The sequence below is a fragment of the Glandiceps talaboti genome, chromosome 8 (assembly GCF_964340395.1).
Source record: "Glandiceps talaboti chromosome 8, keGlaTala1.1, whole genome shotgun sequence".
Lineage (NCBI taxonomy): Eukaryota > Metazoa > Hemichordata > Enteropneusta > Spengelidae > Glandiceps > Glandiceps talaboti.
This window is the reverse complement of record NC_135556.1, coordinates 20,035,481-20,055,372: the sequence shown is the minus strand read 5'-3', so window position 1 is coordinate 20,055,372 and position 19,892 is coordinate 20,035,481. Positions and strand designations below refer to the sequence as shown.

At 35.8% G+C, this 19,892-nt stretch overlaps 2 protein-coding genes across 2 annotated transcripts; one reads left to right on the top strand and one right to left on the bottom strand.

The window, feature by feature from the left end:
• Positions 1-218: 218 nt before the first annotated feature.
• Positions 219-7,079, top strand: LOC144438912 (methylmalonic aciduria type A protein, mitochondrial-like). Its single transcript, XM_078128140.1, has 5 exons — positions 219-1,065; positions 1,521-1,643; positions 2,129-2,299; positions 2,787-3,022; positions 3,966-7,079. The coding sequence occupies exons 1-5, from the start codon at positions 693-695 to the stop codon at positions 4,275-4,277; spliced, it is 1,215 nt and encodes a 404-aa protein (XP_077984266.1). The 5' UTR covers positions 219-692; the 3' UTR covers positions 4,278-7,079.
• Positions 7,080-8,721: 1,642 nt separating this feature from the next.
• LOC144439027 (glutathione S-transferase C-terminal domain-containing protein-like) lies at positions 8,722-19,744 on the bottom strand. The gene is made up of 9 exons (XM_078128269.1): positions 19,615-19,744; positions 17,403-17,812; positions 15,071-15,897; positions 14,294-14,445; positions 13,903-14,018; positions 13,469-13,642; positions 12,368-12,532; positions 11,923-11,992; positions 8,722-9,051 (listed from the first exon to the last, which is right to left on the bottom strand). The coding sequence occupies exons 2-9, from the start codon at positions 17,787-17,789 to the stop codon at positions 8,912-8,914; spliced, it is 2,031 nt and encodes a 676-aa protein (XP_077984395.1). The 5' UTR covers positions 17,790-17,812; positions 19,615-19,744; the 3' UTR covers positions 8,722-8,911.
• Between the last annotated feature and the right edge of the window lie 148 nt (positions 19,745-19,892).

Below are 19,892 nucleotides of genomic sequence, written 5' to 3'. Positions count from 1 at the left end.
TATGTTGTCATTGTTTTGATGAGGCCGATTTCAAAGATGATATAAAAATCAGTTAGAATCAAAGATAAATAATTCTGAATTTATAGTAATACTATTTCCAAATTTCAGACCAATTTATAACAAGTAATGTCTCTCATTCCTTTGTCCACATTCCCCAATAATCCACTTGAACATAGTGGGCCTTAGTCCATGGAGGAAAGAATCAACCAACATGTAAATAATCATACGTGAGGGACACGACAAGTTGAACGCCTTCTCTGAGGTTGTCGTTGACCCTTATTCATATCCGGACTGAGTAACGGCGACAGTTTGTTACGGTCAGTGACTTGTGGACGTACCTCATTGTCATGAACGCCTTTATGTCATGTTACGTCAGTAAGCTATACGGTAGGAGGCTACAGTAAACAGTTAAAGTGCATGCTGCGATCGAGTACAACTCATGAGTGCGAGTGCGCCTGATGACAGTCATTGTGACGTGACCTCAGTTTCGTGAGGTCAGACCAGGCACGGTGACTTGAAACTGAAGAATCCCAGGGCTTGAGTCTTGAGATAATTTTATTTTAAATAACGAATTACCATTCAGTCTCTCGAAACGTTATTGCTAAAATACCCATATAATAAAATCTCACCCATAACCTGATATACAGAGTTTGGTTCATAGTCATCCCCCCCCCCCCAAATAATCTGCAGCAATGATGAGGATTTCTCCTAGATTGACCCTGTTAATAGGACACTGTCTCAAGTATCAACATAGATTGAATTTGGTAACAAAGCAAGTACTGCCTTCTAATACATGTATCTACTGCACACGATATATCAGCTTACAAACAAAACGTGAGGAGACATCTACAGTAAATGGGGACTCACTTGATGAGAAGCTTGTGTCTAAACTGTACAAAGGAGTTATAACTGGAAAGAGAGCTAGTCTTGCGGAGGCTATAACATTGGTGGAAAGTACAAATAAAAGAAAACGTGCCCATGCAGAGAGATTGTTGTCAGAAGTGCTAGGATACCTTAAAAAGAAAGAACAACATAATGGTGGTAAACCAGTATCTTTCAGAGCAGGTAAGGGATATTACAGGGCGATATATGAAACCAGATTTTTAAATAAAAAAGCAGTATTGTGGTCAGGTTTACTAATAATGAATATTGATGAGTATGTGAAATATTCAAAGTCATTGTTGAATAATATATTTATATTATCACATTGCCCCTAACAACCAAGTGACCTAGTTGGAATGTGAATGCAGGTATATATGTGAAATTAAGCGATGGGTATGCAGGTGAATATCGTCAAGTCATCACCACAATAGGAGCAGTGGTATTAGTAGGATATACAACAGTTGTATAACTGATTGCTTGTTTCAGTAAATAAAAGCTGTATGTGCCAGGATAAAAAAACGACATAAATACTATCCACATGGACAATAAAAAATTTGGTGGTGAAGAAACCCACCACTCTTATGAAGGATTTAATTTTAAACTGATAATATATCATAGGATTATTTTTTTTTTTTTAGGTTTAACAGGTCCTCCCGGTGCAGGGAAATCATCCTTCATAGAATGTTTTGGTAAATATTTAACATCAAAAGGACACAGGGTGGCAGTATTAGCTGTGGATCCTTCTTCATCGTCCACTGGAGGTAAGAAAAGTGTGCCATTAAAAAAATTGAATATGGAACAAAGTTACTGTGGGCTAATGAGCAAAATGTACTATTTATTATTGTGAGCAAAAATGTTACAAAAATGTCATGTAATAGAATCTAAACTGTAGAGTTAGTGTTGTCAGTCTGTGCAAACAAAAACCAAGTTGCTGTTTTATAGTGCAAATTATATGTACTGGTCATGTTTGTGAATGTGCATATCTAATTGTAAGGATGTAAACTGTATATACTAGCAGTTACTGTTTGCGAGTGAACATAGCTGTTTACTGGAATCTAAAATCATCAAATGTATGTACTAGTTGTTTGTGAGTGAACATAGCTGTTAACTGGAGTGTAAAATCATAAACTGTATGTACTGGTTGTTGTGTGTGAGTGAGTATAGCTGTATAGTGATAAAGCCATGAGGATTTCAGAATGGGTAGTACAGGTATATGATACATGTATGTTGTGTTTGTATTTATCAGGATCTCTTCTTGGTGATAAAACCCGCATGATAGAGCTATCCCGTGATAAGAATGCCTACATTAGACCATCACCTACAAGTGGTACATTAGGTGGAGTAACTAGAAGCACAAACGAAGCTATCTTGTTATGTGAAGCTGCTGGCTATGATACTGTTCTTGTAGAAACAGTTGGTAAGTGTGGTCTATAGTAATGGAATGTGTTAGTTGGTAAGTTGTCTATAACTATGGAATGTTGTAGTTGGTAAGTGTGGTCTATAATAATGGAATGAATTAGTTGCGAAGTGGTGTACAACAGTGGAATTATACATTAGTTGGTAATTGTGGTCTGTAACAATGGAATATATTAGTTGGTATGTGTAGTCTACAAGTTATATAACAATGGAACATGTTTGTAGGTAAGTGTGGTCTATAAGAATGGAATGCATTAGTTGGTAAGTCTTAGTTTGTTCTATACAATGGAATTTATTTGTTGGTAAGTGTGGTCTGTATCAATGGAATGTGTTTGTTGGTAAGGGTGGTCTATAATAATGGAATTTATTAGTTGGTAAGTGTGGTATATGACAATGTATGATGTAGCTGATATGGTAGTTGATTGTATGTATGTGTTGGTCAGACTGAGTATGCTGTAACTGATATGGTAGACATGTTTGTATTGTAGGTGTTGGTCAGTCTGAGTATGCTGTGGCTGATATGGTAGACATGTTTGTTTTACTGATACCACCAGCTGCTGGTGATGAGCTGCAAGGTATCAAGAAAGGAATCGTTGAAATGGCAGACCTTATAGCTGTCAATAAAGCAGATGGAGACCTCTACATACCAGCCAAACGAATCCAAATGGAGTACATAAGTGCTGTTAAACTGCTAAGAAAGAAATCTGTTAATTGGACCCCTAAGGTATGTGTATGTCTTGTTAAACTACCACGATATTAGTGAATGTAGGTTTGCAATGCAAGATTTGATTGGTGAATATAGGTTTGCAACTCAAGATGTGATTGGTGAATATAGGTTAGCTACTGTACCACAAGGTGTGATTGGTGAATACAGGTTTGCTACACAAGATGTGATTGGTGAAGATAGGTTAGCTACTGTACTTGTGACACAAGGTGTGATTGGTGAATGCACGTTTGTTACACTAGCTGCGATTGGTAAATGTAGGTTTGCTACACTTGGTGTGATTGACAGATGCCAACCTGTGTTACTAAAGCTGGTGGATGTCACTTTTGCTCCACCAGTTGTGATACCAGTAACTTGATAGTTAGATTTTGTTACAAGGAATACATTTGTAGCAAACAAGAAGGAAAGATTTCCTTTTGTAGCTATACTTCCAATGCTTTCAATATTGAGAGTTACAATATACAGTAAACTTTTATTGTTCTAACCACACAAACTATCAACCTGTAAAAACTTTAATGATTTCGATGGCATTGCATGCAAAAGCAGTGTATTGAATATGCACTGTATTTTTCCTGAGGTTCCCAACTGCAATAACGACACAAAAGAAAGTAATGGAATTTTTACTGAATTGCCCCATTCTGTTCGTGACTTTCACAAACTATAGCAAAAACATTGAATAATCAGTCCAATACTCATGCAAGCATTACTTCTGTGTATGTCATGTTTCCCATTTTCTACTTGATATGATTTGTTACCTTACACCAGGTTTGAATGAAATTGGATATTGCATGTCTGAGAAATTAGGTATTACAGATTGACAAATGGACACACACATGCAGGCACACACACATACATGCACAGAGCTCGTTGGCACAATCCCCCTTCGGGGTTGTAACTCTAGTGTAACCTCTATGAATAACATGAAGGGATATTTTATTTCCAGGTGCTAAGGGTGTCATCCACAAAGAATGAAGGCATTCCAGAAATATGGGACAATATGTGTGAATTTCGCCGTATTATAGTTGGTAGCGGTGAAATGATGAAAAGACGAGCAAAACAGCATCGTATCTGGATGTGGAACCATATACAAGATCGCATTATAGTCATGTTCAAAAGTCATCCAAGCGTCAAACCTGAAATTCAACCATTGGAAGATAAAGTTGCCAAAGGGGTCATGACCCCTGGCCTAGCAGCTGATATTCTCATGAAACAATTTGTTGAAGCCACTCAAAGTGAGAGGAACAATGAACATTAATCAAATTTAAATGGACAGACAGTTAGTTAGTGATACTTATGTCATTAAAGGGGCACAGGCTGAGTTTTATACATTTTGGGGCAAAATTTTTGCTGCACATTTAAATGAACTCCCAGTAGTCTACCTAGTGAAGCATACCTGACCATCTCTTGCAATTGACTGAACTCAAACTTGTTATTAAGATAAAACTTATGAATGATCCAATGATATAAGGTATTATATGTATAAAATGTTGAGAAAAGCCCTTCTATGCTATCATCTGTCCTGACAATGCCATATAAGTCAATGTTAACATCATTCTAGAGTAGTTTAATTGAGGTTTTACATATGTTTTTTTCCGGAAAGTAAAAATTCTTATAAACTCAGCTTGTGCCACTTTAATGTTACTAGAATGTAGTGATACCGATGACATTGAAAGGCCAATCTCCCACTTCATGTCAATAAGCTACATCTAAAATCTGATGTAGGAATTTGGCTCAATTTCTTTATTTACCCCTGTTTACTTTGGATGTTGTCATCTGTTTTTGATTCTTTTGTTCCGTGAGTGATTTAGGAAGAAGGTGATCACTCCTGGAAAATGGATTAGATGAACATTGAATATTGATGACTCCTAAGTGCTTATTTCCTTTGCATACATAGTCATGAATATACATTGTTCATCCATATCTGCTGAGACCCATCATGCAGTGGTCTATCACTGAAAGAACAATAGAGTTGAAAATGTATTTGGTGTTTCTTGACAACCGAGCGAATTCTATGTAATATGAAATCATGAAATGACTCTCCAGAACATAAAGTTTATGAAAATACCTTTATTTCCTGGAGTGGTGTTCCCCTTTAAAGGTACAGCTATCATCAAGCCATTGTCATTAAAAATAAGTGTGCAGTTTATCAACGTGGTAATGTTACTTTGCAGTTAGCATACTGCTGACCCAACAACACTTTAGGAACAGTATATAATACATGTACGCACAATGGTTTGTGTTTTGTCCTGACATCAATAATATTCTGTTCAAATTTCAGTAATCATCATTGTTTTATAATTTTGAAAAGACAAATTGTTTATTCTGAGAAATATTTATGGACATTTACATTTGAATTGTGTTGAGTTGACAAAGTTTTAGCAATGCATATACAGATGAATTGTCAGCAAAACAAGAACACTTTACATACAGTTCTAACATGAACAATAATTTGTATCTACTTTCTGTACGAATCTAAAATAAATTTTGAAAGCAGTTGTGAATTACACATGGCTTTAGGAAACACATTAGTTTTTAATAGATTTCCTTGGTACTCTCATTGAGAACTAACCCCGAAAAGAAATCACTCAGTGTAAAGTAGGTTGTTATGGTAATAAGAAATGTAAATATTGCATGCATAAACTATTGTTTATATGGCCCAACAAAAAAATTGTGTGGTTCCAATTACGCTCAATTTTAGAATAGGTGGGGTAGGTAAATTTTTTATTTTATTTTGTTTATATTTGTTTTTCATATGTGAGTGTCCAGTTCAGGTAATTATGTTTTCCGTTGTTTTCCATATGATTTCTGTGTTATTGGTTTCTTCTCATCAGATGTACAGCCATTACAGATTGGAAGAACAGTTTTATACTGATGTCAGTTTCCAAGTTTCCGCATCCACTATTTCTGCCGAGACTTCACACTATTTCACACAATTTTCGTGATTTTATTATTTTTTCCTGAATACGTAAACAAATGTTTAGGGTTGACGTGAAAAACTAGGTGGGACCGGGTAACCGGAACCAGACAATTTTTTTTGTAGGCCTAAGCAAGAGCCATCTAACCTTGCAGTATGTTTGACGATGATGGCATGTACTGCCATATCACATAACACGACAGGTACTCATAATACCATGTTGCCCCTGACAACCAATCAATGTGGCCTGGTTTGTCTGTGAATGTTGGTGTGTATGTGAAAATAAGAGATGGAGATGCAGTTGTATAGCGAATAACACCAAGTCATCACCACAAAAGGAGCTGTGGTATTAGTAGGATATATAACTTGGCACTCGTGTCCCTCATATATCCTCTACATAAGTGTTGCCGTTGTAGGTCCCATATATAACATGATTAATATAGGTATACATACTCTCTAGTGTTAGTGTACATTGACTTGTCACAATTCACAAAGTAAAGAATATGATTACTGGTGTTCAAGGACATTGAAATTTGATTTGTTACAAAATGTATGAAGTTAGTTTTGTCAAATATATAATACATCAACATGGCATAGACTATGCTATACGTAGGCATGTATGATACAGTGGCATTATCGCCGAAAGATTCGTTCATTCCTAAAATCTTTTGACAAGGCTATCATACATTATCCAAGTTACATGTGAATGGTGTTAAAAACACATTTACCTCATATTGTACCCTATCTACATGCTAATCAGTATGGATATGTGACGGTCGTTTATTGCAAGCCTATATTGTGTAGTTCTATCTTGAGGCAGTGAACGTGATAACACTGCTAACTTCCAGCTGTGAGAACGCATAATTGTCTGCTGTTTACCCAGCATGCAACACAAGGACAAGGTTCAATAGACATGCCTGAATCCTATACTGTTTTTCTGTGTCTGTGTGTTGCCTGTAGAATTCTGAATTCATATATTTGTGAATTGTGACTCAAGTCAATTGAATGTGATGTGTGTATCAATACATTTGACATTGTTTATGTATGGTTAAAGTGGGATCTTGCAAATATTGTAATATTTGAGATTAAAATCCTGAATAATGTATTATATATTCAATAGTGGTGTTTTAGTTTTGTGTTTGTTTCTCATGGTTAAACAATCAAGGTCTTCTATTTTGGTTATACCAAATGTTATGACTAAAGAACATGGATTGTCATAGAGTTCAGATTAGCATACATATGGTTTTACGAAATCTAATACACTTTATTCCAGTTATCTAAGTTCAGGCTTCTATTTTGCAAAAGTGGGACAAGAGGTTGCCCGAGATTTGGCAAAGTGAGGGCTCCATCATGGCCACTGATCATATGGTAATGCAGGAAACTGTGATTGAATTGAGGATGCATCAGGAATATTACGGTAGTGGTTAAACTTGTTTTGAGTACTGGTAGTCACTAAAAAATGGTACCCATGGTAACAATATGGCATGAGTGGTCACTTCATGTATGCTATCAGTATGACTTCACTTCCAGCCCCAAAACGACTTGCAAACAGCACTCCTAGTGGCCAAACTAAGAAATCTTTTTATCTTGCTGTTTAACAGTAAGATAAAAGATTTCATATGGATAATATCCATAATAACATGTACGTAGTAACATACAAAATTATGTCTGGAAATGGACACAGTTTCTAGGGGAAATAATTTTTATTTTCAATGCATTTCTCTTGATCAATGAAAAGAATTAAAACACAGGTACATTGTTTTAAAACTGTAAATTGATTGGCACTAAGTAAAATACACAATACTGTAAACTGATTCAGCAGTAAGTAGAACTTAAATATCACTCATAAGACCACCTGCCCATGACAGTGGATACATTTCACTCTGACTTAGTACTATATAATTCACAATTACTGTTGCAGCTAATGACAATTTTTCAGACAGGCAACTTCATTTGCCTATCTGATATAATTTCTTATGTTAACATTATGAACTAGCATTTATATTCTAAACAACTTTCAATAAATAATGGTCCAACTACACTTAAATACAAATTTCAACTCAGGTGATTTCATTCATAATTTACTAAAACTATGGAATGCATGGCCATTAATCACTCACTGAAATTATGTACATGTACTATGACAGAACCCCACTATCTGTGAGTACAAATGTGGTGTAGATGGGATAGTTGCACAAGTGGTTGAAGTGTTATCTGCGGTCCTATGTTTATGTGTGTAGCTGGTAAGAGTTCAGTAGAAAACACTGCAAGCATTTGTGCAAATACTCTTGAGTACCTACACTGGCACTAGCAACATGGGGTTCTGTTATTATAGCATATGTTTATCCAAAATAGCAAATTTCCATAAAAATAACATGCGACTTCATGTGACCACGGACTCATTTTCATATCAAGCACATACAGGTATGCAATATTGTTTTCTGTATTACATGTTGTACACTGCAGTGCAAACACCATTAGTAAGTGTGTGTACTGATGCAAGTAAGTACTAGTACATATATAATATTACTGGGTACTTGTAGAAATGTCTAAGACAAAAACTATGTACCACATAACTAATCGTCACAAAATAATTCTAAGCACTTCTAGAAATATCTAGTACTGAAACTGTCGTATGATCTCAAAGTAAAGACAGCTATATTTACAGTTTATAACTGAACTCGCTTTAAAAACACAATTATTTTAATGTTAACAATTTTCAATATTCAATCATAGTAAAAATGCACTTATTGACTGTTCACACACACACACACACACACACACACACACACACAATCTCTGGTTTAAAACAAAAGAACAGCTGGCAGCAAGTATGTTGTCAAGTCACTATCACTTCTGTGTTGGAGCATATATTCCACTACGAGTACAACATATTGCCCCACTAGCAAAACCAAGCATCTCAGCCTGATTTTGGAGGCCTGAGGATTTTTAAACAATGCTGGCAACTTGTATTGTTATCGGGATGGAATACCAATCAACAGATCATTCTTGGGGGAACAAGATGGCGGCTGCATGGTGCAGATGGTTACTTGGTAACCGCTATCTTTGGCAGCTTCCAGTCTATCTTCATCTATCAAACCCATACACTTCTTTCCTGTTATACCAATAATCAAAATATGTAAGGCTAAATGTGAGAAGTTAGTCTTCTTGCAGAATGTTAGCAGGGAAATGAAATATTGCAGGAGGGTGCGAAATAGTGTTATTCTCACATAACTCAAGTGAGGTAATGTCTTTTCTTACAGTCAGACACAAACACAGCTAAAGTTTATCAGCTCTTCAACAGGGCTGTGGCAGACCTGACCACTCATGGATGTGGCAGGTCTGACAACTCAGGGTTGTAGCAGGCCTGATCATTCAGGGCTGTGGCAAGCCAAACGGGTCAGGGCCGTGGCAGGCCAGTCCTCTCAGGGCTGTAATATGCCTGCCGCAAGCCTGTGACATGTCAATCCTGTCACTAGCATGTGGATTCAGCTGTGTTTGTATAATTATCCAAATGTTCTCCATTATGATATTCTAAAACACACTAAGCCTAACATAGTTAAAGTTCAAGATGAAAGAAGTGTCTAATGAAGTATAGACAAAATAGATCCCAAATTTATTTCTAACATTTTATAGCTTTTGATGCACAGGTACTTGAATCAATCTGTATGATTTTTAAAAAAAAAATGTATAGTAGATAAGAGAAGGTATGAAGGCACGGTAAGCCATATTCCCCATTTGAACTGATTACCCCGATTACACCCTCATTAGCAAACACTAACACTTGTGGCTTCTGATTGGACGACAGTGCAGCCGGCCGTACAATTTGAAATCAAAATAGTCTTATGGATATCATTTTTAACACAGCAGATGCAGCTATGGCAACAACAAGTTATTGGTTAATATCTTTTAGCTATTCATTTGCTAGAATTATTACTTTATATAACATTTTCTGTGATGAAATGTCGTAATCCAGGATGTCTAGTGTTAAGCTAATGAGGGTGTAATCGGGGTCAGCAGTTCAAATGGGGAATACGGCTTGCCGTACCTTCATACCTTCTCTTATTTACTATACATTTATTTAAAAATCATACAGATTGATTCAAGTGCCTGTGTTTTGATTCAAGTGTGTGTGTGTGTGTGTGTGTGTGTGTGTGTGTGTGTGGCAATGTGTGTGTGTGTGTGTGTGTGTGTATCAATGTGTGTGAGTCAATCAATGCTATTCTTAAATGTCAAAATCCTACAGAAAAATGTTGATAAAAGTAATACAGAATTTGAAAATTTGCCTACCTTTAATAAGGACGTCAAATTTAAATAGAAGTCTTCGAGGGAATGTAGCAGCAGTAACTACAGTAGCTTTCCCTAATTCATCGCTAGGTGTCATCCTTATATAGTACTATAAAAGCCTGAAAAGGCTACCTTACGCCATTATCTTTCTGAGCAGCTTGTTGAGGTTCCATATCGTGATAGCTGAGGTACCCTTGGTCATATGCAACTTGTGCTGACCAATTTAATTAATTGCGCTTGAATTTTGCTAAATTTTGATTAATATGCAACATAGTGCAATACAATGGTACAAGTACCTACAATCAAGGGCACAAAGGCAAGGGAACAGTGGAACCTAAAACGAACAAGAATATGATAACACAGCGATATGAGTAGATACATCTACTCACCAGATATATGGCATCGGGCTTGGTGGGTGGGTGGGTGGGTGGGAGGGAAAAAGTAGTTACTGCTATGTTCCCTCGAAGACTTCTAATTTGACATCCTTAAGGTAGGCAAATTTTCCAAGTCTCCATCAGTTACTGCTCAGTAACTACAATAGCTGATTACATAGCTGGAGGCCTATTGGTGGTTTGAATTGTTGGCTTCCTGAGTTGCCCTAAGGATCAAATGTCCAGTCTCTAAGCTGTCTGTATGACGACGATAGAATCATTTCAATGTACATGTAGATTCTGAAGTCCAGTCACCAAGTTGGAGGATCTGAGCAGTAGTTGCTCCTTGTCATAGTACTGCCGACGTTGCTGCTCCTCTGTGCTGTGGGCTCTAAACTTATCTGTATCAATGCCTGCACTATCAAGTGTTGTCTTTATCCATCTGGCAATAGTCTGAGAAGTAACCTTATTAAAAGGTCGAACAAATGAAATAAACAATCTTGATGGCCGGGTTTTCCCATTGACACTACATTATCTCTTAGCTTAGTGGTTCTCTTTATATACAAAGAAACATACTACTTGATATCCGATGTTTTGTCACCAAAACTTGGACACTTCACCACTCGCGAAGGCCTGGCAACAGCTGATGTCTTGGTTAGACTTGGACTAATGAAAATGCCAGGGCTCGGTCGGTATGGCCTGCCTGGTGGTCCACTTCACTGTTTCCGGGCTAGTGACTTGCATTGCTATCTGTAGAATTAAGTTTGGAGCCAAACTAGTTGAAGGAAATTCTTCTATAGTTGCAGATAATACTTGTCCTTAATTTTGGCTGAACCTCAGAGACAATACTGTTATTGTCTTCATCAAGGTTGACTGCAATAACCATTGGCGTCGGTTGAGTCCTGACTTCCTTCCAGCACAGTAACAGGACGGACTTCTTGCCTTATTTCAACTTGCCTTTTCATGACATAGTCAACGAAGGAACAACCAGTAACACTGTCTGAGATGTTACAGTACAAGCGTGAAGATAATGACGTAAGGTAGCCTTTTCAGGCTTTTATAGTACTATGGAAGGACGACACCTAGCGATGAATTAGGGAAAGCTACTGTTACTGAGCAGTAACTGATGAAGACTTAATACTGACATATGTAATTGCAGCAATTGATGACATTTAATGTAAAATGTCAGGTGCATTGAGGTAAATCGTTACTGTTATTGGATAATTGTTCTATAAGTTTTTCATTATATCATGAATGTCATCTGGAATCTGATTTCATACCAAACAGGTGTTCATATATTGCTCGTAATAAATACATATATGACATACCTTGCCTTGCTATTGGTGTTTCAAACTGCCATGGTGTTTGGTCTGCTGCATGCCCCAATAACACATACTCCTATGATAAGATATGACACACACACAGACACACACATATAAATACCAGTGATGAGGAATTAATTTATGAAGAACACCTTAGTCCTTCCTCATATTATTACTTCTTTGGAAACCGTACTTTCATCTTTCTAAGATAGCCACAAACTAAAACTATTGTTGTTGGATGATGTACATTACACAAGTGGGTGATAGCGTTGTGCAGATATAGTCACCCTGTAGTACAGATAGTGTAAACACCAGTACTGGAAGTCCCAAACATTGTATGCAGCAAGATCAGGTAAGTTATCAGAAATGCCACCCTACTTTTTAGTATACAAAATGAAACTAACATAATTCCCTCAACGACTTACATCAACATGTCAACTGTGATACCTACCTCCTCTGAGAGTACCTGTTGAAATTTCGGACTCCTTGGATACGTAATAACATGAGTACTGTGTATGCTACCATAGCAACAGGGTGCTGAGACAAAAGCAGCATGGCAAGAAATACATTTATCAAGTACCATGTCAGTTGCTACTCCACATGCATGAAGAGATACCTGAAACAATATCACCATATCTAATATTAATATCTACACAGACCATCCAGTTGCTATAGTGATGACACTATCAGTTACCATAGCAATATGACTTTGGTATCTAGTCCACAGACAAGATGCCATAGCGATGACAATATCAATATCTACAAAATATACCAGCTGCCATAGCAATATGCCAATATCTCAACAATAACCAGTTGCCATGGCGATATGACAATATCGATATCTACAAAGTTTACCAGCAGCCATAGCAATAAGACAATACAATATCTCTCACTAGTTGCCATAGTGATTTAATATACTAGTAATTATATTTCAATACATAAACAGACTAGCTGACAAAGTATAACAAAATCTATCAATGTCTACACCACTAGACCAGTTGCAACAGTGATGTGATGAAAGCTGCATCAATTTACGTGTATAAACAATAGACAAGATGTCAAAGCAACATGGCAGTGAAACAAGTATCATGTGAGTTGCCATGGCAAAGTGTTAGATGTTGCTGGTGTACCCCTTATCTTTAGTATAAAAGGTATGTCAACAAATACAAAAAACTCTTTTGGTGCATGCAATATCTATAAATTTTAAGCTTAAATATTTTTTCCTTTTCTCAACTCTTCAATATTCTATCTTACTATTATCAATATGGTATACTCTCTACATATGTATCTGTTTCATAGCAGGAGTACAGACAAGAGCCAGCAACCAGCAAACACAACCATCAACGTTCTCCATTTTTCAGCATCTCACAGACTGCTTTGACTTTATGCAATTATATATTTCTGCTGACTTTTTGAGATCTTCTACTTTCTGCAATGCACCTCTAACAGTTTCATTCAACTGAGACTGTATCTAAAATTATACACATCATCATTATAGGACATTTTACAAATTGGAATATTATCGAGTTGGGATAAATGTGGGAATACTTACCCCTATATCAAAAGATCCTTGAAAGTAGTCAAGGTTACCGTGATGTAACGTTATATTCTTCAACTGTATGTTATGTATTCGACTCTGGGCTCTGTCTAGAGACTCCACTTTGTTCTCAACCAGATATACCTGACACTTGGGCAGGAGGTATGCTAAGGTAATACCAACATGTCCCTGTAATTGGGTCAATTAGTGAAATAGTCAGATATACATATACCTGTAGGAGGTATGATGCCAACATGTCATGAGATATGAACGCAATGGTTACATATACCTGACACTTTTGAGTAGAGTATAGAGATCATGCTACCAACAAATTGATACCAAAGATGTTCAGTTACTTGCTTTGACACTCCTGTAATACTGAAAAGGAATACTCAGTAATTGTAAATTCACACTTCATAGTATAAATCAACAAATAAAGTATTACTTACTGAGCCACAACAGAAGTCTACAATGGTGTCTCCATTCTTGGCTATTGTCAACACAGCAGATACAATGTTTTCAACTTGCTGACATTTTCGTTGACATCGTAATTCAGTTACACCACCTGTTCATTGACAAACCATCAAAAAATTGTGAGCTCAAAAAGTTCTGGATCATATTTCTAGTACTATGAAAGATGAACAAAAGTGAGGCTGGTTTTGCCAAGCAGTATTTGTCACAGTTCTAAAATCTATTAAAGTTATTTTCATCAGTGACACAATAGGAACAGCTGGTGACAGTGACAGGGGGGGGGGGGGGGGGGGATAGCTGAATAAGAATCTATAACTTGCCTTGCTGTCTCAAATAATAACACAATAACAACTTGAATCCAAATCTTACCTTGTACAGGTCTAACATCTTCTGGAAAGTCGTTCCATTTTAACTCTACATCGTCACTTGGATGTTTTCCAAAGTGTGGTTCAATTCCTTTAGACTGCAGCCTATCCAGCAACTCTGGCACTCTCCTTCTCAAAGAAGTCTTGATTGTTTTCCTGAATAACAAAGTCAATAGTTTAATTAATCAATCAATCAAAAGAATTTGTATAGCGCAAACTCTAATATGACGTAACGTTCTATGGTGCTGAACCAATACTTCTGCTACTTGCAACATGTGTAATGCCACTATGTATAAATTTTGTATGAATGATTTGTTACATATTTCAATGATTTCCATTACATGTAATTTTTAAAAAAAAATTTTCTTGATTTGCCATATTTTAATATCCAGTCATTTCTGGACTAATTTTATTAGTTATGTCAGTTTTCAAGTTATTTTAAAATGTGTTCAAACATTAAAGATTGTACAACAACAAAAACACCTATTTGATGTTTCTGAAAGTTGCAAATGGTGTTCTAAAAGATAACACTAAGTGGTAGAAAGACTAAATTTTAACTTTTATGCAAATACAAGTGTTTGTAGAAGACACATCCCACCCCTCCCCTACCCCTATCATCGTCACCCAACCTATGTGACTGACTACTGGTCAGTTATTTAAATTTTGACCTGGAAGATAAAGGGTGAATACAAAAATAAGCAAAGAAAAGTCATTTCTGATTATACAGGGGACACAAACTTAAATATTCATCTTTTTTGTGTGAGTATTACTGCATCATTACCTTGATTGTGTCTTTTTGTCTTTCTGAGTTACTTCACTCGAGTTGTCCTTCATGTTGGCATCTATGTTATCACTATCAATATTTGGAAGTGGTAGCAAACTAAGCCCACATAGTTTGGCAGTTTCACTAACACAAGCTAGATTCAAGACATTCGTATACCATTTTATTGTGTATGGTAATTTTACTAGATTGTGGGTCCACATGTTTTGCATTACGAAAGAAAGGTAGAGATGAAGGCTGGGAAACAACACAATGTCAGACAAAGTCTCTTCAAAACCTTCACTAAATAAACGAGGTAAGATTGGTAAAGTATCATCAGGTATAATCTTCTTTGAGTGAGGATTCTTCCACTTTTTCTTTTGCTTCGGTTTTTCAGATTCACCAATATTCTGAATTCTAATACTCCCTTCAGCAGCTATATTATCATTCTCGCTTGCTTTGCTGTCTGATACCGGTTTTGTTTTGATGCTAGTACGATCATTTATTTGCATATTCTGTATCTTAGCAACACTTTCCATTACACCCCTGTCATCATTCTCAAAATGGTCATCTTTTAAATCTTTACAGTGTTCAACATGTTTCTGATATCTTGATGTATAACTTGGCAGCAACTTTTGTTTGAGAACTTCTCGTCGCTTCTTATTGATGTTAAACATAGCCACAGGTTGTGTCATATTGTGTTCAAACTTTGCAATGTTTGATGGTATGCTACTACCATCACACCCACTTCTAAGAAATTCTTTAACATCTCCAGGTATTCCAACCTCACATAAATTAGTCCATAGACTGGTTTCTGCACATGCCTTCAAACAGACTTCATTGTAACCCTACAGTATGAATAATATAATGAATTAAATAAGTGTCAGTATACATAATAATAATGTTGGTTTTATATATGGCACTTTCCCAATCTGTCCTCATAGCGCTTTACAGTTATTACCCCTGTTATAGATCTATATTCAATTCAATTCAATAGAACTTTATTCATCCCAGACATGGGCAATTAAAGGTGTGGCTCAAATACAATACATCAATATATCAAAAAATACAAACAAATATACAAAACAATATATGCAGAGACACAGAACGATACTAAGACAATCATCATCACTCACAAAGTTTACGAATCATTCATAAGCCGCACAGCGGTGGGAATAAATGACAACTTGCGCCGGTTTGACCTGCAAGCCGGGCATCTATATGAGTACAATGGCCCTTTACTTCCTCAACTCCCTGGGCAGCACACAATCCATTGCAGCATCTATAAGCACATATGATTAAAGCATGCACATTGCAACCTCTATCCTAGCAGGGTCTAAATTACCCAGACGATAAAATGTAGCACTGTTAGTAAGATTTTTGTTGAGCCAGGCATTAAAATGTACAACTACTGGTAAAAATTTTGCTGAGCCAGACGATAAAATGCAGAACTGTTGGTAAGATTTTTGTTGAGCCAGACGATAAAATGTAGAACTGTTGGTGAGATTTTTGTTGAGTCAGATGACATTTTGATTTCATGATTTTAATTGTATGTAAAATTGATACTGTACACGAGTCTTGTGCCGCAAGGCAACAAGTTGTGAACAAATGAAAACTATAAAATGCAAAAATGTAATCACTCATGTACAGCACGCTGTCAGACATGTTATTACCTGTGAAAATACCAAGACATGACATTTATATTTTGGCCATCCAATCTAACAAAACGTTTAACATTTGCAGTCATATTGCTTCAAACATCATCTGTGCCCAAAACTATTAAATTTCAAACAACAACATGAGTACCTGCTAACTCACAGTCTTTTGGGAAATTACAAGTCCTTGCAGCCTTATAATTACCCGTGGGCAGTAACAGTGGCAAGCTCTGGTAGGGGTGTCCAGTCAATACTCTCAACCCCTGACCCTGTTTTAGACTCATTTTGACCAAAATCAATACCCCATTTTAGATCATTACAGATTTTACTATATAAAATTATATTTGTTCCATATTAAGGAAACGGTGGATCACAAAATACCACTACCCTTGTATTTTTTCCCTTAGGAGGGAACATTTTGGGGGCAATTAATAGTCAGTTATGATTTTGGTAAAGGAAATAGAGCAAATATCAAACCAAGCAATATTGAAAACAATGTAGAGTGGACCTCATTTTAGACTGATACTTCAGCTAAAAAAAAAGACCCCATTTTAGACCAAAGGGTGAGAAAGCACACCCCAAAGGGAGGAACATATACGTATAGTGAAATAAGGGGAGTAACTCCCCCTCCCCCATCCCCATGTATAATTACTGTATTTGTAGTGTATACTTGAATAAATACCACTTTATATCCTTACCAACAAAGCATTGAGATTCCTGTCTGGGTGAAGTCTTATACCTTTATATACTAAATTCCTCAGTATATTTGCCAGACCACAGCAGCAATAATTTGTAAAGTCCTTCTTCATCAGTAAAACAGGAAGTTTGCAGTGTTGAACACTAGGTGGTGTATCTGCCTTCTCATTCATTGTGTACTGTAATGTATCTGGTATCTGGAATTCTGTTTTATACTGGTTACTTCTCTCCTCCTTAATTCTCACAAAATTTATCATACACGTCGATGACTTCAACTGACAGAAAGTATATACAAAGATTGTGATCTGAGAATCGAGAGGAAGGCCATCTCGAATGTCACCATAGCAACCAAGATACAGTGAATCTTCATCATTTGATGTTTCAGCCATGACGACCTCCTTCTTGAGATATTCTGCATACATAAATGAAATAAAGACACTTGAAAGACACTGGTCTACATTTTCCGGAAGTTTATACAGCAAAAGAGACAACAACAACAACAACTTCAAATATGGAAGGATCAAGTAGTATAACATGCTTGACTGTAAGATACACTGTGTCACTCCGCCCTCACCAGTCTGCTCTCAGATTGAAGTCTTGGTAGGACTCTTGTCTGATGTGTGAGGGTGCCCCCATCATGGCGTACATTACAGACTATATATATAGTATGCATGCTTTCATCGTTGTTAGTACACTTACCCTTACAATGATGTACTACAATACCCCCTTGCCTTTCAATGTTGAAACTCAGATATCCAAGGTGGATATAATTTGCAAATGTAAATGTAACTGTAAGCTTTGAATTGAAATCAAATATCATATAAATATATATATATATATTATATATATATATATATATATATATATATATATATATATATATATATATATATATATATATATATATATATATATATATATATATATATATATATATATATATATATATATATATATATATATATATATATATATATATATATATATATATATATATATATATATATATATATATATATATATATATATATATATATATATGAAATTAGATTGAGGAAAGAAAAGTGACACATGTAACCTGGATTTGAACCCACATCCCCTGAATACTAGCTAGAGTGCTCTAGTCAGCTGAGCTAACCTGTCATGTGGTACAGTGGTAGATTCTGTGTGTCATTCTGGTGTGTACTTTTCTATTCCTCAAGGCAGGTGAGAAGCCCCATACTCATTAACCCATTAGCCTTTCAGTCTATATAAGGATCCAAATATGAAATCACATTAGGACCCTGCCATATAATATGAATATATTGACAGATGTGTCTCACTGGAGAGAACAGTGCCCAATGCAAAATTAATAACAGAACATAATGGATTTTAATCTAAGAAATTGAAGATTGCAAAATGCATGAAATACTGAGTACCCCCATTATGTATTATGTATGTTATATATATTATTCCCTAATATTTTTCTTTGTTCAGCCAAGCAAAAATACAACTGACCTAAGGGGCCTTGTCAACAGACCCTTAGATAATGAGTATTTTCAAGTGCCGTTAGTGAAGAAAATATCTTGGCTTGAGCATGGTGTGTATTCATCCTTATTCTTTTGTAATGCTCTGCTAATAATATTGCATTGAGCACTGTTTTCGCCAGTGAGACACTTATATGAATACATGTATAATATATACATACATTCCAATATCTTGCTTGATACTGTTTATATATATATATATATATATATATATATATATATATATATATATATATATATATATATATATATATATATATATATATATATATATATATATATATATATATATATATATATATATATATATATAAATATATATAACTCGGTGCTAATTTGTATCAATCTGCTAAGACAGTGCTCTATACCGCAGTGGCAGAGCGCAATCTATCTATCTATATATATATATATATCAGTATCAAGCAAGATAAATATAAAGAAAAATATATAACCTCCATGATATTATATCGTAACACTGTTGGTATTTTTATGTGTGACAATTACATGAACTTCACAATCATTATTGTTATGGCACTGATCACTGGTAGCCTCATGTCAACACAGCAGGCTGCATCACACACGTGCGTGCGTTATATCCACGCTTTTTAACATTGACATACACCAGAGCATATTGAATTCACGAATGAAAGTTTATGGATAAAATAGTCACGGAAAAATGCACTCCTACCGAGACTTGTCTGTGATCAAATACGTAACCAAATCATCTACGAATTACAGTCCAATCAACACATTTCAGACCACTAATGTCCCAGCTGCATGTACTGTGATGTGAGCTGAAACCAGGAAATGAATATGCACGCACAATCGATTTATGTAACAGGATGTCTGATTTGCTAGAAGTGAATATGTAAAGTATATCATCCAATAGAAATAGGTCTATCAAAGGCTAAATCTGATGACGTTGCGCATGCGCCAAATTCAAATACACATTTCTGAGGTAAATTT

Excerpts from the sequence above, each read along its gene's own strand:
- LOC144438912 (XM_078128140.1), top strand. The coding sequence starts at position 693 with ATGATGAGGATTTCTCCTAGATTGACCCTGTTAATAGGACACTGTCTC. Across the intron at positions 2,300-2,786 it reads TGTTCTTGTAGAAACAGTTG|GTGTTGGTCAGTCTGAGTAT; the intron begins GTAAGTGTGGTC and ends TTTGTATTGTAG. Across the intron at positions 3,023-3,965 it reads CTGTTAATTGGACCCCTAAG|GTGCTAAGGGTGTCATCCAC; the intron begins GTATGTGTATGT and ends TTTTATTTCCAG.
- LOC144439027 (XM_078128269.1), bottom strand. The coding sequence starts at position 17,789 with ATGGCTGAAACATCAAATGATGAAGATTCACTGTATCTTGGTTGCTAT. Across the intron at positions 13,643-13,902 it reads TAGACTTCTGTTGTGGCTCA|GGACATGTTGGTATTACCTT; the intron begins GTAAGTAATACT and ends ACCCAATTACAG. Across the intron at positions 12,533-13,468 it reads AAGGATCTTTTGATATAGGG|GTATCTCTTCATGCATGTGG; the intron begins GTAAGTATTCCC and ends ATATTGTTTCAG.